This window comes from Pogonomyrmex barbatus, unplaced genomic scaffold, assembly GCF_055798465.1.
Source record: "Pogonomyrmex barbatus isolate J1 unplaced genomic scaffold, ASM5579846v1 scaffold1, whole genome shotgun sequence".
Lineage (NCBI taxonomy): Eukaryota > Metazoa > Arthropoda > Insecta > Hymenoptera > Formicidae > Pogonomyrmex > Pogonomyrmex barbatus.
In genome coordinates this window covers 9,131,553-9,154,690 of record NW_028297098.1, presented here as the reverse complement: position 1 = coordinate 9,154,690, position 23,138 = coordinate 9,131,553, and the positions used below count along the sequence as shown (strand labels likewise).

General features: G+C 39.9%; 3 protein-coding genes and 1 pseudogene across 6 annotated transcripts in view; 3 read left to right on the top strand and 1 right to left on the bottom strand.

Moving 5' to 3' along the window:
- Positions 1-1,878: 1,878 nt before the first annotated feature.
- Positions 1,879-23,138, bottom strand: part of LOC148938038 (uncharacterized) — a 98,317-nt gene continuing 77,057 nt past the window's right edge. For 2 of the 4 annotated variants that reach the window (XR_016139689.1, XM_089078675.1), the window contains exons 1-2: positions 5,784-9,172; positions 1,879-5,225 (exon numbers count right to left, since the gene is read on the bottom strand). Coding sequence is in view for 2 of the 4 variants with exons in the window: in XM_089078675.1 (XP_088934801.1) it covers positions 5,098-5,225; positions 5,784-5,883 (228 nt within the window). In the remaining 2 variants the exon portion in view is untranslated. Of the gene's footprint in view, positions 5,226-5,783; positions 9,173-23,138 lie in introns of those variants that run through there. The other 2 variants (XR_016139690.1, XM_089078677.1) reach the window with 2 other exon arrangements.
- On the top strand, positions 7,030-7,680 carry LOC148938040 (uncharacterized). Its single transcript, XM_089083319.1, has 2 exons — positions 7,030-7,156; positions 7,199-7,680. The coding sequence occupies exons 1-2, from the start codon at positions 7,030-7,032 to the stop codon at positions 7,678-7,680; spliced, it is 609 nt and encodes a 202-aa protein (XP_088939445.1).
- On the top strand, positions 10,101-10,424 carry LOC105422747 (uncharacterized). The gene has a single exon (XM_011632243.2). The coding sequence runs from the start codon at positions 10,101-10,103 to the stop codon at positions 10,422-10,424; it is 324 nt and encodes a 107-aa protein (XP_011630545.2).
- Positions 10,731-22,344, top strand: LOC148938039 (uncharacterized; annotated as a pseudogene).

Here is a 23,138-nt window from a genome sequence, read left to right as displayed (position 1 = left end):
GGACATCCGAGCAGCTCTCGACTTGCCGTGAAAAGCTCGGAGACGGCTTTCGGCCAGCTCAAGCGAACTTGGCGCGTTGGGGAGAGCCCCAACAGAACTCAAGCGTTTTACCAGACTCGATTCGGAAATTCGCTTTCTTTGAGACGTGCTCTCAGAAGGCCAGCGTGGAACAGGATAATTCCCTATGGAGAGCGATGCCTTTTTATACTCGAGATCGACCTCGGTATTTTTCAATCGGATCGGTCGGATTAGTTGATCTCGGGAGTTAACATCCCTTGTCTCAGGAGTGGAGAAAAGGATCGGATCTAATTGGTTTTTTGGGATGATAAGGAATCGGAGCGGGGAATATAAAAGAATAGGAAAAGAATTCGGTGGTCAGGTAACGGCGCAGCGCGGGGTTGGTTACGCGCTTATGGACGCGGTCGTGGCGCAATGCGGGACGGTGCGGGGCGCATGTGTAACGTCAGGAGAGCCAACGTAAAAATTTCTTTTCCTTCCCCTTTTCCCACCTGCGCAGAAGCGCCACTATTCAAGCCAAAGTTGGCAACAACCGGCTCTCCTGCCGTTGACATATCACGCGTTGCGCCTTACCGCCAGTGAATATACACTGTAATAAATATAAGTAATAAAATTAAATAATAATAATAAATAAATCATGCTAACAATGAACCTAAATAATTGTAAAATTATTAATACTACGATAAGGCTCGCGTTGCTGTTGCGCATCATCTCCAGTCAGCCGCGCGCTGATTGGCCGACCAACGACCATTATAGATATGTGCGTCTGGTCTAGCTTTATAGGCTATGACCGTCGCGAGCGCCACGTGCTTTGGCGTACCCACGCCATCCGCCATCTTGCGCCACGTGCTTTGGCGTACCCACGCCATCCGCCATCTTGCGCCACGTGCTTTGGCGTGCCCACGCCATCCGCCATCTTGCGCCACGTGCGTTGGCGTACCCACGCTACCGCCACGTTGCGCAACAGCGCCGCCGCAGGCACGCGTTACAACGCGCGGCCATGCTCGTTCACTCTTGTACGCGCCGTCGAGTAGTACACATCGTGCGAGTGTCAATCCAAATCTAATCCCAATTCCAATTCTAATTTTAAGTCAATTCTATTTCGTCTCAATCTAGTTAAGTTAATTAAGTGATCATTTGTATAATTCTAAATTTTGTATTGCTCTAAATTTAACCAAGTGTTACGCGAGTGTAATTCGATTCATGAATATTTGAATATAGTAAGTACAGTGTATTCGCCACGTGTCATTCATTGCATCATCCTTCCTATCGCCGCGAGAAATCGGAAGTGTTCGCGAGGCTAAAGAGGCAACGGGCATTAACAACTCAAACCTTATTTTACCGAATAATTAGCAGTTAAAGCGAGAATTCCAATCGTTTCCGGGGGCAAGATGTTGTGCGTTATCCGCACTTACCACGAAGGAAACATTGGACTTCGAGCACGCGGTAATTCTAATCTTTTAATTAAATACAATATACGCCTGGAGCCTCTGCCGAATGCCTAAAGCACGGAGGAATCGCGCGGGTCGTAACAACGCACTTCGGCGGCTTGAATACGACCTCCACGTGGCCGCGATTTACGATCATAACGCGATCATCGGCGAGGAAGTGAGTTACGACGGCGAGTACGAACTTCTCGTGCACGACCGCCTCTGGAGCGCCTTACCGGCCCCGTCCACCCCCGTAGCAGCTTACCAGGGAAGCAGTTTCGGACCACGCATCTCCCTCGAGGAGTATCTGCGCAGAGCGGACACCGAAAGGTAGGTGAAAATCATACATCAAGTTTTATTCCCGGTTGCTTTCGCGTTCCCATCTTGCATACGTTTCAATAAAATATAGAGTATAAAGGAATTAGACGTGAATGAATATAAGAGTACTCGCGTTCAAGATTCTTTCGGGTTGCGTCACTCGTTTTGTTCGCGTCGACCGACCGTCGCATAGTTGCATCGCCCGACCGGAAGGGTTTTACGACCGACCCTTTTTTGCCGCCCTTGCCACTTTCTCCTAAGGCATGTAGGGTTTTGAGCCGGTTTATCGCTACGCACGGAAATATTCCAGTTTCGTAATATCATTTTAATATTGAATATTCGCCGCGTAATATTAATTCCCGTTATTTGACGTAATGTGCCCGCCTTGCTTTCTCGAGCCACGAGATTCGCGCACTCACCCGGCCGCCGTATACAGATACCGTAGGAGCACGGTGCGTTGCCTTACCACGTTCGGATATCGACGCGTGGACGACGCTATCGCCGAGTTACTCCCTAATAGTGCCGAATATCTTTGCTTTCGATGTAAGGAAGAAATACCAGAGGGAACTCTTACGTATCGTCTTGAATTGGCCCACGCGTTCCAGTTCGGGTATACTTCCGCCCGGGATCATTGCGATTGCTGCCGCGCTAGTCTTGTAATAGTCCGCGACATTGAGCTCTGCCCTGACTGCACCGAAGTTTTTACTGTGTCTCTAGAAGTGCTCAGGGAATTAGGCAACGTTATAGAGAACATCTGCGGGCGATACTACCTCGACGAGACCAATCCCGCTCCCGACGGCATCCTATCGCGCCGGCTAACCAACTTCTCTGTTGCACTGATCCGCTTACAGTCTAATAATCGCCCAACGTCTGGTTAAACGCAACGTTAGCCGTGTAATTCACTGAAATTTCCTGAGAACTTAATAATTCGCGGCTGACATTATCGGAGGGGTTCCCGCGGATTTGAGCAGTATAATCAGGGTTTCGTACTCCTTAATTCCTTAATTCCTTAATTCTTCCGAACCGCTGTTGGCGATTTGCCGCTCGATCGCTGGCAGCGTCGCCGAGAGGCGAGCGTATTCCCGCCTTGGTCCAGTGCCACGTGGCGATTTGCTTTGGCAATCTCGCCACCGCCTGCGACGTAACAACCCTTACTTCCATGTTTTGGCAACATATAAAAACCTCAAGCGACGATACCTTTGCGCATTTCCCATTTCGCACTTACGATTCACATCCACGGACACTTACATATTTGCATTTTATTCGCATTTGCATTCGCACTTGTACACGCACGTACATTTTTGCACTTGTACTTCCACTCGCATTCGCTAAATATATAAATATATATATATATATATAAATATATATATATATATATAAATATATATATATATATGTATATATATATCATTTATAACAGTGAATAAATTCCAATTCAAATACCACAAGTGTGATATTATATTATTCCTTATTCCCAAAATCGAAAACTCTTTCCTGAAAATAAAAGTCATTTCGACATTCCTGTTACCTACTTCTTTCGCAGTATCTAATCCTGAGGTTTTACCCTCTTAACCGCATGGAAAAGAATCTCACAAATAACGTGTGAGTAGCTGTCGAGGATCTATTGATTTCAACTCCGTCCGATCTACCAGGATCTCTCAGGACGTCACACCAGTGAGAATTGTATATGGACCAATAATGAGTTATGCCTGCTGAGTTGTCCATTGTTATGAAATGAGGCTTCGTCTGAAGAAAACATACTGGAAAAAAGTTGAATCTTCTCTTATCATTCGTAATGCCCAACGACAAAATTGTCTTCTTAGCCTCATATCATTTTCACTTACATTTTGGATTAAAGTGATATGATAGGGATGGAATTTATGTCTTTGTAAAATCCTCCACATAAGGAATTTCTAAATTAGTTGCAGTTCTCTAGTCGAAATCTAGTCGAAGGATTCAAGTTTATCATTGCTAGCACTGCTAATACACGCGGATCATTAATGTCATCTTTAGCATTTATTTGCTTGCGGTTTCTCTTACGGATTCTTCTACGCTCTCGTAATAAAATTTTTCTTATCTGTATTACATTTGGATGTCTTCTAAACGGATATCTATTACGATACAATCTTTCTGCTCTATAATAATTTCATCCAGCTTCACCAAGCACAAGAATAATGTTAACGATTTCATTTGAACTGTAAGCGGCCATTTTGAAAAAAGCTTTGAAAAAGCCTACTAATGTAAAAAAATTGTAAGAAAAAGCTATACGAAAAAAAGAAGAAAGTTGAATCATTCAATTGGAAAGGATTGGATTCAATTTTGTACGCGTGAGCGTATGTCAAGCAGTGTGGATAGATCGCGTTTGCAGGGGCTGCGTCCCTCCCATGAGGGAGGGAGGCAGTACGGGCCTCGCGCATCCGCAATACCCGAGCTGGAGTGAATGGGAGCGAGTGAATGTGTTTGTTTGCATGAGACACGGTGGAAGATCCCTGGATATTCCCGGTAGACTAACCAAGGGGGGAGTAGTTGCCCCCCGACCGGGCTGGAGGATTGAGGCTGGTGTCGCGGCCTCTGGGGTAGTAATATGGGTAACCGTAAGTCCCGTAGTCTCCTCCGGGAGACTGCGGGCAAAGATCCTGTGAACCCCCATGTCGCGATTGCCGCTCTCCCTCCAGTGACTAGAGCCTATATCGGGGTTGAAGGGGATTCGAAGGCGTGTATGTGGGGAGTTATGTGGCCAGTATTCTCCCATACCCGGAGCTGCATAGGGCAAATTGCAGCACCGTCTAGCCTGAGGCACGGATGTCCGCCCTTCGGAGGGGTACGGATCCGTGTAATAGGGGTGACGTTAAACCTTTAACACTTATGGCGCGGGCCTATCCCGTATCCTTTTTCAGTAGAGTCATCTTTAGTGCAGATAGGGTGGGCCGCCTGACAAGCCGCTTCTCGGCTTCTGTACTCTTCGCTAGGGATTTTTTTTCAGCGGAGAAGCAGCCCTACCGCGGTAGGGCTCCCATGATGGGCGAACCGCTTTATAAACATTATATAGAAATGGATCCTCAATAAGCCAATTCACCGGATGGATCATTTAAGTCGACCGAGGCATTTAACATGGACAAAAGTATGGCTACTCCAGTTGGTTCTCGAGAATTCGAGTTGGAAATGAGGAGGTCAGAGTGAGCGTGGAGCGCCTACCTCTGGATTCCCCGAGGAGGCTCAGTATGGGGGACTTTGTTCCTCCTTTTCCTACGTTGGACGAACGCTCGTCGCGTTCCGTGTCACAGGGCGAGTTGGTCTTGGCCAAGCGGAGAGGTCGTCCTCCTGGCCCCAATTACTGGGGTCCGTACAAGCCGGTTCCTAGAGAGGCGGCGACGACATGGCCGACTGGAGAGCTGGGCTGAAATATGGCTTGACCGGAGGAGGACCAGATATCAACGGCCAGTAGCGTTGGATCTCGTTCTGCAAAAAAAAGGAATGCGGTAGTCATTGACAGTGATGACTCTGGCGATGGAGTAAAAGGGGAAGAGGAATCGATTCTCGACCCGGTTGACTTGCGAATGCCTACTATGCATCTGAGGGCGAGATTGATATATTTTGCAGACGAGGCCGAGTCCCTTCGTTCTAGATGTACGAAGATAAAGAGCGAATTTCATGGTAAATTCAGATCCTTTTTCGGAAAAATGAAGATAATATCGGAAGAACTTGTTAGAAAGGCTGAGGCGAAGGTGGAAGATGACAATCTTAGACGCACGGTGGTCTCCCTCTCGAGGGAGGTCAAGTCGCTGACGGAGGAGGTTAACACCTTGAAGAAAGAGAACAAACGTCTTTTGGAATCTAGAAGAACGAGAGAACGATCCGAGAGACCACTGGATGTCTCTGGAGTGCCGGGGGGGAGATCTCGCCCCCCCCCCTCGGCGTCCTGTTGGCTCCTCGCGGAAGTCCTCCGAAAATGTTGGAAGGAAGACGTATAGCGAGGTGCTACCTCATCCCTCGGTGAGAAAAGTGAGTATAGCTTACCTGTGATGGAAGAGAGGGTGGTCTCTGCCGTTTTTAGCCACATGGTGGAGCTGTTCACGGCGCAGGGCTTCTTTAGTGCTCCGAGGTCTTCTACGATCATCGGGCATGACCCTTCCGTTGTCCCGGTGAATGCACCTATAACATCAAGAAAGGTCGGAATTAAGGAAAGTACATCAGGAACCGATTACCGGTAAGCCCCGGTCATCTCTATCGAGAAGGGTGACTATAGACACGTCTGATCCATCGGCCACAGACATGTTTCCACCTTCCGCCACGGATACTGATGGTGAGTGGAGGGTGATTGGAAGGAAGCCGAAGAGGAAGAGAGCTTCTGGGAAGGTAGGGAGGGATTCACTTCCTCCTCCCACTCTAGTCTGGAGAGTGGGGGAAGGGAAACCCCTCATGGAAGGAAAGGGAAAGGAGGAGATGAGTCTGGCTCGGGAGAGCTGTTCCTGGGAACAGGCGTCGGCCTCCCCGATCCTCGGTAGTGATTAACTTTAAAGACAAGAGTGTGATCCCTGAGTCGTTTCGTAAGATCAGAGAAATGATCTCTCTCAAGCAACAGGGTATCCAGCGCTCTAGAACCAGATATACGGGATCTAGGGATATCCTCATTGAGGTACAGGGAAAGGATAATCCGGCCAAGGCGGATCTCTTGGCCGAGAAGGTGAAACAGGTAGTAAGTCCCAGTGTTAGAGTGTCTCGTCCAGAAAGGATGGCGGAGATTAGACTGGCTGGGCTGGACGACTCTATCGTAAAGGAGGAGATTTTCAGGGCTATAGCCGACTTTACTGGATGCAAGTTGGACGCAGTCATTCCTTGTGATCCCTTGAAACTGGCGAATAGGCTTAACATTGTGTGGGTGAAGTATCCCCTGGTTGCTGCACTGAGACTTGCTTGGGAGGGCAAGATCTTCATTGGATGGTCCATGATTGGAGTGACTCTGATGCCGCAGAAGCAGACTCAGTGCTACCGCTGCCTGGAGTTCGGTCATCTGAGTTTCCAGGGTAAGAGTGAGGCAGACCGTTCGGGGTCGTGTTATAAGTGTAGGGAAAAGGGTCATATTTTGAAGCAGTGTCGGGGCGTTTTGAGGTGCGTGCTGTGCTTTGAGACCGGCATACAGCATAATCACAGAATAGGTAGTCTTCGATGTGGGGTAGCAAAGTTTCCCGGGAAGTTCAAGCCAGTTCGGAGACTGACGCCGGTGGAGGGGATAGCTATGGATTTGAATAATGAATAATGAATAATGAATAAAGTTATTCAAATCAATGTTAATCACGATAGGAGGGCCCAGGATTTTTTGATTCGCAGGATAATTGAGCGTAGGACCTATATCGCGGTGATCTCGGAGCCATATAAGACTACTGGTGCAGGTATGTGGTACACATCGTTGAACTATAACTGTGCCATTCTAGTTTTGAACAACAGAGGTAACATCTCGACTAAATTGTTGTATCGCCGAAATGACTATGTTGCCGTGGAGGCTAACGACACGCGGATTTTTAGTTATTACTCCCCCCCTAGTAGATTCCTCGCGGAGTTTAATTCTCTCCTCGACGATTTCTCGTGTACGGTTGATCTCGGCGTGTTATCCAGAACCGTAGTGGCCGATGATTTTAATGCTCGATCCACCAGTTGGGGTGACCGTATCACCACTGTCTGGGGAGTGATTTTGGAGGAGTGGATCGACGTGGTTGGGTTGGTGGTGGCAAACTTCCTTGAGATTCCGACTTGCGAGAGACCGCAGGGTAAATCCGTTGTGGACCTGTGTTTGATTCCTGGCGGCGGTGCTCGAGACTTTTGTTGTAGGGTTGATGCCTCCCTATTGCTCGCTCTCGGACCACAATTCTTTGTATTAGTCCATTCTTCGTCCTTGCCGCAATGGACCTTACGTTAGATGCCTTGTTAAAGGTTGGAGTTCCTCAGAGGTAAATGTGGAGAAGTTTGAGGAGGCCTTTTCTATAACCTCCTCTCTTATAGACGGGGATATATCCGAGATGAGTGCGGTCCAAATAAGAAGGGAGGGTGTGCGTCACGGCGGGGCCCGACCACGAACCAGTCGTGAAAATTCGTAATTATTTTGCGAAAAAATACCACCTCAGCCAGGAATCGAACTTGGATCTCCTGCTTACCGGGCAGGCATCTTATCCTTTCGACTACCGAGGCATGTGATGATATTTATCGCAAATAACGTATTTAGAATAACACGTCAACAATACAATGATACATATATATATATATATATATATATTACAATATACATATATACATGTATTCTTTCGAATCCCCACGACCGGTACTCCAGAGAGATGATGGTCCTATTCTCTCGATGGATGCAGGTCGGACGCTGCCCAACTGTCTCAGGATATTTCTGATGCGTGTGACGCTTCTATATGAAAGGTGAGAACTCGTTTCCACAGAAGAGTTTACTGGTGATCTGGTGATATCGCCATGATACACAGAGATTGCATTAGAACGAAGAGGCGTCCCACCAGGGCATGTCGAAGAGGGAGTTCCCCAGAAAGCCTCGTCAGCGAGTTATGTCGTGCATACACAAGGTGCACGAAACAACTCAAGAAGGCGATCAGCAGGGCGCATGGAGTGAGCTGATTAACGAGATCGAAGGAGACCTCTGGGGTCGTCCGTATAGAATTGTTATGCGTCGTATCCGGGATCGCGAACCGCTATTTCCGATAGACTATCTCCCGTTGTCTAACGTCGAGGAGATTGTTCGTTTATTGTTTCCTACTAGGGACACGATTGTCTGGGTCAAACCCGCTGTAGATATTAGCCTTATCCCGGAGGTTTCCGAGGTAGAAATTGATCTGGCTTAAAAAATCATGTTCGCGTAGGGCTGCGCCTGGTCTCGATGGCATTACTGCCGGTATTGCCCAAATGACCCAGTCAGTCAACCCTAGTTATATGTCTGTATGTTTTACTAAATGTCTGAGGGAGGAGGTTTTCCCACCTATGTGGAAGCGAGCGCGACTCGTGCTTATACGCAAGCCCGGTAAGACGGATGATTTTCTATCCTCGTTCAGGCCTATTTGCCTGTTGAGTGATTTGAGCAAATTATTGGAGCACGTTATTGCTGGTAGGCTGATGGAATTTATGCGATCCCTTACTAACGATGATCAATCCGAATCAATTTGGGTTTAGATCTGGTAGATCGACTTGCAACGCGATTAACCACGTACAAACACGTGACATTGTAGACGGTTATACTGCTGAGGGCAAGTTTTGCTTGGCCATCAGTATAAATATTAAGAATGCATTTAACTTCTTGCCGTGGAACCGGATTGTTTCTGCGTTGGCGAACAAAGGGATACCAGCTTATCTGATAAATATCGTCAACGACTATTTGTCAAGTCGATCTGTCGTTGCGGTTAAAGGTAGCGGTGCAGCACTTAATTATGGCGTGACTTGCGGGATTCCACAGGGCTCGGTGTTGGGTCCCCTGTTGTGAATAATCATCTATGACGAGATTCTGAACTTGGGATTACCGATGGGTACTTGTATGGTCTGCTTCGCGGACGACACTTTATTACTTGTGATGAGCAAGTCGAGGCAATTTCTGCGTAATAAGGTCAATTTGGTGTGCGAAGTTGTCATGCAGCACATTCGAGGATTGGGCCTGGAGGTCTCTCCGATCAAGACCGAAGTTTTACTTTTTAGCCCTCGAAGGGCTGATCCCGGACCTCTCCAGTTCACTCTGGACTCGGGTGATCACGGGAGATACCATGAAATATCTTGTTATCATTGATACTCATTGGCGCTTTTCGGAACACCTTAACAATGTGGCGGTCAGGGCGGAGAGATTTCTTGATGCCCTTAATGCTTTGATACCTAATTTGCGTGGCCCCTCGAGTGCGAAGCGTATGCTGTATGCGAGCGTCATACATTCTGTTTTGCTCTATGCGGCCCCTGTGTGGGCGAAAAATCAAATTTTTACCAATCGTAACATGCGTTTGGTGCTTCGGGTGCAGCATCGGGTGGCAATCCGAGTTATCTCGGCGTATTGTCTCGTACATTGCGGCTACATTGCTCGCTAGGATCCCTCCGTTTCGATTCATTGCAGAGAACAGACTGTATGTTTTCAATACTATCTAGCAGATTGAGCGGAGAAACAATTGTAGAATCTCGAATAGAGCTCGCGCGGCCATAAAGGATAAGGGCAACGAGATAATGCTCAATATGTGGAAGGCACACATCGAGGGGTTGGGCCCTGATGATCTCGCTCAACGTGTTAGGGTCATGATACTTCCCCATTTTATCGATGGATGACGCGAGGCTTCGGGAACTGTACTCACGTACAGGATGACTCAGCTCCTTACTGGCCACGGATGCTTTAGCGTTTACCTCAAACGGATCGGGAAGTACTACTCCGATGGATGCGAACACTGCGAGCGTGGTAGAGATGATGCGTCCCATATCCTGTCGGATTGCGACGCCTGGTCTTTCTGGCGGGACGACCTGGCGCTGATAGTGGAGAACACTCTTAGGGATGATACGCTGGTCCCCATTTTGTTTTCTGGCGAGGAGAATTGGGGGGTAGTTTCCTCCTTCTCAGAAGAGATTATGTGTATTAAGGAGGATGCAGAGAGGAGGAGACAGTTGGCGGTGGAGGATCCGACTAAATAGCGTCGCGTCCTTTGACGTGTCGGTCTCCTGTTCGGGGGAGTAATGGGATTGGTCTCTCGCGGCTGATCGCATTCTCCTTTCATTGGGCACATCTCGCGTTGCGTCCTTGCTCGTCCTCGTTGTCCTGATTGGCGCGTGCCTCTGTGCGTGCTGATCCGGTACTAACCATCCTCGTCATCTGCTAACTCTAGAAGTCGTCAGTGTTAATTAATTATTTGTTTAATTCGTTAATTTAATATCTATGATGTTGGTGGTTGGTGTGTGTTGTGGTTCACTTCCTTATAAGCGTGGTGTGGATGCCGAGAGATGTGGGTGGGGAGCCCTCTTTTTCTTCTCCTGCCGGCGCTTCTCGTGACGTCCTATAATAGAGACCCATTCGGGTAAGCCTAATTGTGTTTTTGTCAGCCGTGCATGTAGTTACTGTTCTTCAGTTATGACTGGGGCAACCTTGAAGTTGTGTCCTCCGGCGTTCCGAGGTTGTTTCCCTTTAATGATGTCATGTGTATGTAAGGAGGGGTTTTAGTGGGTATTTCCGCATAACGGATGAGTCCCACACTATCTAGGGGGAACGGTTGCTCTCTAAGTGTGCGTAATGCATTTCTCCTGCCTTTGATCAAAAAAAAAAAAAAAAGATCGGGGAGACATGTGCGCGTAAGAATCCTGCTCACACGCGCATGCATACATGGATAACGCCGGCGGTACTGTAACCTTCAAGCTCCATAACTCGGAAAGTATTCAATGAAACGTAACTTTATTATAGTGTTTTGGAAAGCTCTCGAGATAAGCTACAAGAATATGTAATAAAAATAGAGATTTTAAAAAATAGAGGTTAATAAAAATAGAGGTTTTTTAAAAAAACATTAATGACGTGATTTTGACCTGATTTTGACAAGGTCACTCAAGGTCAAGTCCACATTTCCATCATGTGTTCCCCTTCAAGCCATGCAACTTTCGTTCAAAAATTTTTTCAATAAAATCATCGATTCGCGAGATAATCGATCATATTACTTAAAATGAAATACCCTGCGTATATAGATTAATTTTGTAACTAACAAATCAATATTAACTTTTTAGTGTATAGTTTTATAATATACATTATTTAATTAATATAATTTATAATGATATTCTTCATCATTATGCGTTGTGTATTTAACTATTTTTCAAAGTATTTCCGATAAGCTAAATCCATGTATTATGGACAAATTGTTATACAACCCTTCATATTATTTCCTTTAGTATTCCTCAATTTAATATTCAAATCTCATATAGTTTTTTTTTATAATTAAATAATGATTAAAGAATATTAAAGAGCTTGTGTGATAAAATAAATTTATTTTAAGACTGTCTTAACAAATTTTATAAATTCTCTGGAATTTTGATTAAAATTCTTGGAAATTCGCGAATTCTCAAGGAATTTATTTACAAAATTTGAGTTTACATCCTGTACAACAATTTATCTACAATACATAGCTTTAGCTTATCAGAGGTACAGATTTTGAAAAATGATTAAATAAATACACAATACGCATAATACACAATACGCACAATACGCATATTGATAAAGAATATTAATATAAATTATATTAAATAATATATATTATGGAATTATACTTAAATGTTAATATTGATTTATTACACTGAGAAAAAAATTTATTATTAGGTGTACAAAAAAGTTCTGAGCTTTAGATTTCATACAACCGAAATAACAATTTAAATTTTATATATCTTCCCTTTTGCGGTTTTAAAGCGTTGACATTTGGCCTTCTAAAATGCCATACGGTTTGGCGTTTGATGCATATAACCTCAAAAATCAGTAGTGTTCATGACGGCAATAACAAAAGAGCATATTCGATTTTCCATCCACTTCGCGTTTCATCTGAAGAAAAATGCTGCTGAAGCCATTGCAATGATTTGTGTTGCATATGGAGAGAACGCTGTGTCATACTATATGTAAAAAATGGTATCAAAAATTTCGCTAAGGAAATTTCAGCCTTGAAGATGAACCGCGTGCTGGACTCCTTCAAAAGATTGAAACAGACGAATTGCAAGCACTGCTGGATATAAACTCTGCGCAAACTGAAAAGGAGCTTGCAGAACAGCTTGGCGTTACGCAGCAAACCATTTCCGTACGTTTACATACGATGGGAAAGGTTCAGAAGGAAGGCAGATGGGTTCCGCATGAATTGTCCAAAGACAACAAAAATCGTCGGTGTGATACTGCACTCACTTTGCTTTCAAAGTTCCGGAAAAAAGATTTTCTGCACAAAATCATTACAGGCGATAAAAAGTGGATTCTTTATGGTAACCCTAAACGTAGAAAATCATGGGTTGACTCTGGTCAACCTTCGACATCGACGCCAAAGCCCAATATCCACGCCAAAAAGGTTTTGCTCTGTATCTGGTGGGATTGGAAAGGTGTGTTGTATTACGAGTTGTTACAACCAGATGAAACAATCACGGCAGACCGCTACCAACAACAATTGACCAATTTGAGCGATGCATTAGAAGAAAAGAGACGATTTACTGGCCGAGGACGTCGTAAAGATCTTGCTTCATAACAATGCTCGACTATATGTTGCGAAAGCGACTCAGGACCATATCTTTACGTTAGGCTAGGAATTTCTCCCGCACGCGGTGTATAGCTCAGACATGGCGCCTTCCGATTACTACCTATTCCGGTCGCTGCAGCATCATTTGGCTGATACACATTTCGTGAGATTTGAAGAGATACGAAAATGCATTGATGATTTTATCGCTTCGAAATCAATGAGCTTCTATCGTCAAGGAATTCGCAAGCTACCCGAAAGATGGCAAAAGGTCGTTGATGCAAACGGGAATATTTCGCTGATTAATATTTTTTTGTTTGTTTTTGAATAAAGATTGAATTTTACAAAAAAAGCTCAGAATTTTTTTGTACACTTAATATATTCAAAAAAATTACATTTGATTTAAATAGTTTATTTATTTGTATACTCCTAACTAAGTATTTATTCAAAATGATTTAATCCAGTTTTTTAATAAAATGTTTTTTTAACAAATAAATTATTTGACAAAACAAATTTAACAATGACAATAAAAAAGCAAATATTAAATACAGAGAAATATTTATTTCATATAATTTTTTTATTAAACTTTAAAAAATAATGTTTAGGATTAAATAAATTTATTATTTAAGTTAAAAGAATATTACCTAAATTATTTTGTTACTTATTATAAAAATTATTTAATTTGAATTAATATATTTTTACATTAAATTTCGAATTCTTTGACTTAAAAAAATGAATTCTTTATGTGTTAAAAGAAAATTGTACGAATGATAAATATTTTTTTTGTTTGAAAAATATTTCTTTAACATATAATTCTATTTATGAAAAATAAACAACGTAAGAAAATATTTTCTTTATTTCAAAACGTTTTCTTTTATGCTAAACAAATACAAAAAAATATATTTCTAGTAATTACATAGTTTTATATTTTCCAAAAAACATTTTTTAATATAAAGAGTTATACCGCCAGCACGTATCAGAATTCCAAGATTTCGACCAGTCTCATACCTTTCAGTGTAGATACGTTACACTCAGGTATTTATTTATTTATTTAAAAGTCGTACATTATCATCAATGCTTAGAATTTTTTAGAAAACGCTTTAATAAGTTTATAACTATTTAAAAAGTATATATAGTAAATCAGAACTCCGAAATTTCGACCAACGTCTCATACCTTTCCGTTTAAGAACGTGACGCTTGGCCGATATTTATTTATTTAAAAATCATATGTCATCGCCAATGGCTAGAACTTTTTAGAAATTGCTTTAACATATTTAGAACAATGTAAAAAAGTATATTTATTAAACCGGAACTCTGAGATTACGATCAACGTCTCATACCATTCCGTCTAAGAACGTGACACTCGGCTGATATTTATTTATTTAAAAATTGTACGTCATCGCCAATGCCTAGAACTTTTTGGAAAATGTTTTAATATGTTTAGGACTATACGAAAAATATATTTGTTGTGAATCAGAATTCTGAATTATTGATCTGCGTTTCAATTCAATTTGTTTATTTCACTGATAATTCAATTTATTCAAAATTTTTTTTTCATTTTTATATGACAGAACTCTTTATAGAACTCTTGTAAAACTATAAATCTTTCAAAATCTTTCGTTTGTGTTCAAAACTCGTCTAGGACAAAGTAAGACGCAGGATGAATCTGGCGTCTCACTTTGTTCGATTTTTTTCGCTTTAATGAGCAGAACTATTTGTTTAACCTAATCAAGAACTCTAGAACTATTAAAAAGGAAGCCTCTCAATAATTTGTGAGTTTGCATGAAATGAGACGTTACCTTCAAAGTACATCAAAGTATTTGGCGCAGGGACCGACAAAAAATTAAAGATTAAAGGAGTCTCGTTATCTTGAATCGGACGAGAAACATGCGGCGTAAAACGTTTTATCGCCTTGCAGCATTCTCTCACCGAATAATAAAGAAATTTACCGGATCCTAAAAAATCTCGATTTGAAATTTATTACAATAAAACGCTGTTCGAAAAATATATTGTCATTACAATGTATCAGAATTACACATTATTTTTCTCAATGCTTTGAAAGAAAATATTGAATTACGAAAAATATTACTAGAACTATCGTTGTTTTTAAAAGTGATAAAACATCGTGTGAATTTCACAGACACGTTGATTAAATCATATCTTTTACTTTTATATTTATTTTAAAAAGTTTACAACAATGTTTCCTGGATAAAAGATTAAATATATGATACTAGATATCTTAAACATTAATTTCTAAACTTATTAATATGAACTCATATCTACAGATAACTGTTATATAAAAAATATAACATAAAATACACATACGTGATATGATTTTGACAACTCTATTCGATTATATCATGAATAAAATAAAATCAAAATTAAATATTTATTATGATCATATATTTATAATAAAATAGACATGATTAAATAAACTTTAAAATATTATTGAATAAGGATAAAATTACTATTATATACTATTAATATATATATACTATATATTACATACTATTAAGGAATTAACCATCAGTAAATTAAGATAAAATATTTATTATTAAATAAGAATACAATACTTATTATATTATTTATTTCTAAGTAATGAGGTGTCATGACTGTGAGTATTTATTAATGATTTAAAGAAATTGAGAATTTATTATCTTATACATTTGGTTCTCTTATTCCATTTTCCTCTGAGAGTCTCGAGAAGATCGATGCGTATTTACCTGCAGAAAACATTCATTCCTAAATTCAACAGATTTTAATCTCTTCATCGGTTTGGTGTCAGGAACGTCGTTTCCTCTTGACATGTGGATCGCGCAGCTGTCTACGATTTTGCTCATATTTATACATGGTTCTCCAAGCGCGAGAAACAGCCGCTGCATGAAGAAATTACCTACCTACCTGTTACAGTTTTGAGATATACCCTTTTAAATGGTTGAAACTTTAAAAACTAACGTTACCAACAACTCATAAGGACTTTTTCCTCATAAGGGGGTGGATGTAACAGTTGACTAATTATAAAACATCACACACAGTTCACAAACAGTTCACACATACATCTTTTTTGCTTTCTTTTTTGTTCTTGACTATTTATTGTTTTTATTAAAGCATATTGTCTTTTTATAAAATATAAAATAAATAAAAAGTAATAAATAATAATAGTAAATGTATAAAAAAAACGCATGCTATGACAAAATCGTATTAAAATTAATTTCTAGTAATTGAACAATGGTTTTCTATGGTTTTCTTAATAGTTTTCTTTTAGTTTGTGTTTCTTTATTAGTTATCGTTATTATATATATATTTTTTACCGTATTCCTCACAAACGTCTTTTTTTATTGTGGATAATTTTTATGTGCTTTTCTACGCCACATTTTGTACTAAATATTTTATCTTTTTATCTTCTCCATTCTCCTTACATATTTGACAAATATTCTGAAATGAAAGATAAAATAGAATAGATAGATTATTATTAAAAACAATGCTTCTATTACGTATATTACCTTGCCGGATTTCTTTTCTTTTTTTGCTGTCGGAGGAATTTAATACTTTTTTTATATTTTTTTCTACTTCCTCCTCTGATTTCTGTAAAGAAATTGTAGATTACTAAAACATTTTTTTTAAAAAAGGCAAAAGAAAGCACTAAAATATGTTGACATCAATATATGGAAATATATTGATTAAATAAATTTTGAGTAAAAATTGATTGAAAAACATTTAAATAAAAAATTAATTAAATGAAAAATATATTATACAGAAAGAAACTTATTTTAAATTTACTTTTTTAAAAAGAGATAATATCCAAAATTGATAATATTCAAAAATTATGTCAAAAAGAAAGTAAAATATAAATATAAATTTGCACATTATGATTTGATGTTAAAAATGCAGAAATTATATAAAGTTGTACGTAGTGGTTTGATGTTAAAAGTAGAAAAATTATAATACAAATTAGTATTGATATGAAATTCAAAAGATTTTAAAATCTTAAACACAATATAATTTTACTTTATAAAAATGGATAGTAAACGAAAAATAAAGTATTTTAATAAAAAATATAATTGTACGAAAAATATAATTAATCTAAATGTAATTTACTCAAAAAAGTTGTGATATTAAAAAGTTGCACCATAATGAAAATACAAGTTAAAACGTCTCTATCTCCGCGTCGATCGGTTCTGCAGGATAGCGTCGATCGGTTTTTGGTCAGGATTCGGTACGAGAAATAAAATATCGTGTCTCTTGGTATGTCTAGGTTTATATTTACAATGCCGACTGGCTGTTTTTATATGTACAGTATTTACAGGTATTTCGCCGTTGGTACGGCGAAAAGACGCGCAGTTTTTACGTATTATATACACTCGTTTGCTCGCGGTCGGTTTTCCGAATTTCGTCGCGTTCCTCGATAGACGCGGCGCAGGCGCGACGGTGCGCGGGGATTTCGGCTGTCTTGTTTTGACGGATCAGCTGTGTATAGTGCTATGACGGATCAGCTGTGTGTAAGGCTATGACGGTTCGAATGCAGGAAGCTCCCTGCTTCTCGATCGTCAGAGGAATATGTGCACAAGGGCTTTCTTTGTGGAGCCCAGGTTGAGAAGCTCCTCAACCTGTGAATACTTGTGCGCTGGTGGATTTAGAGGAGCGATCGGTCAGAAGCTCCTGGCACGATAGGTAGCACCCTAGATCGCTTTTTCTGGAGAGGATTCGGAATATCGAGAGCAGTGTCGGACTGGTTACTGTCTCGCCGGAGATAGGTCTCGTTTATTTCCCGGACTCGCTTAATATACCCGAGCCGGCCATCGGTCGGGAGTCGTCGGGAACGGGTCGGCCGGACTCGGGTCGGGGTAGTTCCAGGGGATGTCTTTGTCGGAATCCCCGCGATAATTCGCCGAACGCGCTCGGGAATTCCGCGAGGATGTTCGGTGGCGCGGTCGGTAGCGGGGCCGGCGGTGGTGGCCTTACCGTGTGTCTATTGTTTCACGCGGCGCGCACGTGAAGCCGCGTGATCACCGGTTTGCCGCGTCCGCTGTTCGACGGGCTTTTCGCGACGGTGGGATCGCGGAAGGATCGCCGTGTCGGCGCCCCGACGGTTGATCGGTCGGGGACATTTAACATTGTTAATAATTGTTAATAATTGAGGGGGGTGAGTCGGGTGTCGTTATAAAGTAAATGTATAGAAAAACGGAGCCACTTCCAATGACCTTAACCTTGACATATGTTGTCACTACCCTGAGAAGATTTTAGGTGGTCACTGTTCGTTAAAAAGTTATTAACAAAAAAATAAAGAATAAAGTGAACAATTTATTCATCAATAAGTAACACACAGTTAATTATTTTCATAATATTATCATTGAATAAATGCATTATTAATCACGATATGATGAATGGAAATGAGTTATATTATTAAAAAATTTATCAATACGTTCTTCTAAAGAGTAATGCTGTTTAAATATAAATTTGTTCAAATAATGTTCGTAATGATCTTTAGAAGTTCCATATCGAGGTAACACATTTTTATACACATTTTTTATATCTCTCCAGAATCTTTCAATATTTTGAGTATGAACTTCTGTACGTGGATTTACAAAATTGCTTTTGTGATTAATTGTATAATAGGTATAACTGTTTTAACAAAAGAAAATTTATTACCAAGAGGCTGTTTTGATAAAAATCGAGCACATATATTCAGTTGATGTTTAATAGCAAGGATTAAGGGCAAATTTCTGTGCGAATTAGTAGCACGAGCTGCTTGTTTCAAAGGCCTATTTTGCTTCCCATCGAAGACAACATACGAACTATAGTGGACATTACACATGACTTGAGGATAACATATGTAACATAAAATGATGGTTAGCTTTTAGAATCTAAGAATGAGATATAATGGCAATAAGAGCCCAGCGCTAAGAGCCCAGTACTAAGAGCGCATATAAGTTTATTATATAATCAACATAAAGCATAGAACGAAATGTAACATAACGCGTAGAGCGGACGTTTCGGCTAATCTTTTAGCCTTCATTAACGCAAGAGTTAACATATACAGATAAATATAATTAAACAAAAGACGCATCGCAAAATCTTAATCATTGTGGCCACAAATGTCGAAGTTCATAAAACCGGAGATCTCTCATATTACGATGCATCTTCAAGGCATATGACAATAGTTGCTAGGATGGCCAACTCCTCGATTACAGGATCGAAAGTTGAAAAATCCCAACATTGTACGGGCATGAAGTTATGATGCATTTACAATAATGCCTGTAAATGACCAGAGCGGCTTTTATGCGAGACGATGTGAAAGAACGCGCAAATACTTATAAAAAGATTACTTACAAATAAATTCAGAGCTCATCTGCAATTACTGTAGATTGAACTCTCCAACACTTACTTACATATTGAAGCTACACACACTCAGATTTATAAACTGTCTCGGCTGTTATATCGCGACAGTTATATCCCTTTATCTATCTGCAATTCTTTTTTCACTAGGCAACAAGGACCGTTACATTTTTTATCAATCAACATGACAAACTTAACAAGAAATTTGATAACTTATTGACGAAACATAGAATTAAAATTAATGACATAAAACCGATCCATTATTTCTACAATTCCCCCACTCAATCACACACCTCGTCAGGGAACATTGTTTTTATTTCAAACCACCAATTATTTTAAACCATCAATTCAAAAAACGCACAGAATCGTGACTTGGAGATCGTGATTGACCCACACACGTCCAAAGGAAGGAACAGCATTCTTTTTTACACATTAATGAAAAATGGTTTGTTAACCTGTCCTCCACCCCTGTTCTTACGTACAGAGTCTTTTACAACTGGATGACAACTTTAATCTCCCTATCAATAACAATGAAAAACTGACCACAGAATTCATTAAGAACATTGAGAATAATCTTGAAACTCCCTACATTAACACAAATGATACAAATGATCAGAAACCGCTCAGTAAACATCATTAACAATCTCCCTAATTATTCGACCCTTAAATGTGAATTTAATACACGCTTAAATGAAGTTTCCACTATCAGAGAGTTTCTACACAATGATAATCTCATTGTCATCCGTGCGGATAAGGGAAACATTATTGTTGCGCTGGATAAAGATGTATACTTCAGAAAGATGAAAGAGCTATTAAATGATAATAACACTTATTCTGTCGTTAAAAAAGATCCAACAAAAAAGTTCATTTCTTATTTACGAGATTTATTAAAGAGGTGGAAAGATGCTGAGTTCATATCAATCTCTATTTACAGACATTTATTATGCAGTAACGGAGTTTTACCAAGAGCATATGGATTTCCAAAAATCCATAAACCTAATTGCCCTTTCCGACTCATTGTTTCTTCCCTCAACAGCCCTTTGTAATTTAGCTATCCTTTAGCTTTTATCCATCACATAATGCTCAAAAGTTTTCCTGTTGCACATAGCCACATCAATAATAGCTTTAAAGTATCTCTGCCAGCTGGAATTACATTTCTGATAATTGTTCCATATCTATTAGGTGTACAAAAAAGTTGTGAGCTTTTTTTTGTAAAATTCAATCTTTATTCAAAAACAAACAAAAAAATATTAATCAGCGAAATATTTCCCGTTTGCCATCAACGACCTTTTGCCATCTTTCGGGTAGCTTGCGAATTCCTTGACGATAGAAGCTCACCGGCTTCGAAGCGAAAAAGTCATCAATGCATTTTCGTATCTCTTCAAATCTCACGAAATGTGTATCAGCCAAATGATGCTGCAGCGACCGGAATAGCTAATCGGAAGGCGCCATGTCTAGGCTATGCGCCGCGTGCGGGAGGAGTTCCCAGCCTAACGCAAAGCTATGGTCCTGAGTCGCTTTCGCAACATGTAGTCGAGCATTGTTATGAAGCAAGATCACTTTACGACGTCCTTGGCCAGTAAATGATCTCTTTTCTTCTAATGCATCGCTCAAATTGGTCAATTGTTGTTGGTAGCGATCTGCCGTGATTGTTTCATCTGGTTGTAACAACTCGTAATACAACATACCTTTCCAATCCCACCAGATACAGAGCAAAATCTTCTTGGCGTAGATAATGGCCTTTGGCGTCGATGTCGACTAGGGTCAACCCATGATTTTCTACATTTAGGGTTATCATAAAGAATCCACTTTTTATCGCCTGTAATGATTTTGTGCAGAAAATCTTTTTTCCGGAACTTTGAAAGCAAAGTGAGTGTAGTGTCACGCCGACGATTTTTGTTGTCTTCGGACAATTCATGCGGAACCCATCTGCCTTCCTTCTGAACCTTTCCCATCGTATGTAAACGTACGGAAATGGTTTGCTGTGTAACGCCAAGCTGTTCTGCAAGCTCCTTTTCAGTTTGCGCAAAGTTTATATCCAGCAGTGCTTGCAATTCGTCCGTTTCAATCTTTTGAAGGCGTCCAGCACGCGGTTCATTGTCAAGACTGAAATCTCCTTGGCGAAATTTTTGATACCATCTTTTACATGTAGTATGACTTACAGCGTTCTCTCCATATGCAGCACAAATCATTGTAATGGCTTCAGCAGCATTTTTTTTCAGATGAAACGCGAAGTGGATGGAAAATCGAATATGCTCTTTTGTTATTGCCATCGTGAACATTACTGATTTTTGAGGTTATGTGCATCAAACGCCAAATCGTATGGCATTTTAAAAGGCCAAATGTCAACGCTTTAAGATCGCAAAAGGGCGGGAAGATATATAAAATTTAAATTGTTATTTCGGTTGTATGAAATCTAAAGCTCAGAACTTTTTTGTACACCTAATAAATTTGAATTTATTACTACGGTCAGATTTATATTAAATTCTATTTATTTCATCTTTAACGAAGTGTTTTATCAACAGACATTCGATACGCCCATGAGATCCCCTCTCTCACCATCATAGCAGACATAGTATTACAAGACTTGGAAACCAGAGCTCTTAATTCCTTGTCATTTACCCCTCCATTTTTTGTTAAATATGTTGACGACATTGCTTCGGCAGTCCTCTCCGATTTACTCAATCATACTCTGAACATTTTTAATACCTTCCACAATTTAACATCTTCCTTTTACAATTTACAATGGAGATCGGAGGTAGGACATAGACTCAACTTCTTAGACGTTATCATAATCTTAGTCGACAATCAATTGATCTTCGATTGGTATAATATACCATCATAAATCGACGTTTTCGAGGAGATATTTACATTTCCTCTCAAATCACCCTGTATGTCAAAAAAGAGGCACCGCCATAGGATTAGTTGACAGAGTCATTTTACTATCACACTCGACTTTCTATTGTAAAAACTTAAATCTTGCAGTTAAGATTTTATTGGATAATGGTTATCCACAAATTTTGTCTTTAAGATCTTGATTTTATTTTAAGATCTTTCACGAACGCTTTAAAATATTTTTTCTTAATTCTAATTCCGACAACACAGAGCAGATGGACGAACCTGAGAGAGTTTCTTTTTTCACCATACCATACGTTCCTGCAAAAATTTAAGAACATTACTAGAGACTTAAATGTCAAACTAGCATATTGCACTCTCAATAAATTGAACACTTTTATTAAAGTTTACAAAGACTTCTGTTCACCATCTACTCACAATAATGTCTATAAAATTAATTGCGATAATTGTGATGCATCGTATGTGGGACAGACCAAAAGACAATTAGATTCCAGAATCTCTGAACATAAGAATCATATCCGGTGAAATATGAATAACCACTCCGTTATAACTGACCACAGACTAGCATATAATCACAATTTTGATTGAGAATGTTGAAATTTTAGACAGAGAACCACATTTACACAAACGGTTAATTTCGGAAGTGTTGCATATTAAAAGACAAAAGAACATATTAATTTGCAGACTGATATGGAAATGATATGTGACTGTAATAGAAAAAATTCTCTCTAAAATTTGATTCAACGTTAATTTATTTTTATACTGTATTTCTTGTGTTTTATATATGTTTATATTCTTTATATATTTTCTATTTATTATTCCTTTTCTATCATTTGACACGTACATTTTATCTGCAGCGACATGTAACATAAATCTAATTTTGTTCAATAATATGTTTTTAGCCAATTTATACCTAATATATACTCTGAGCTTTAGATTTCATACAACAGAAATAACAATTTAAATTTTATATATC

Coding starts and splice junctions, on each gene's coding strand:
- LOC148938040 (XM_089083319.1), top strand. CDS start 7,030: ATGAATAAAGTTATTCAAATCAATGTTAATCACGATAGGAGGGCCCAG. Junction 7,157..7,198: donor ATATAAGACTACTGGTGCAG/GTATGTGGTACA, acceptor GTGCCATTCTAG/TTTTGAACAACAGAGGTAAC.
- LOC105422747 (XM_011632243.2), top strand. CDS start 10,101: ATGACTCAGCTCCTTACTGGCCACGGATGCTTTAGCGTTTACCTCAAA.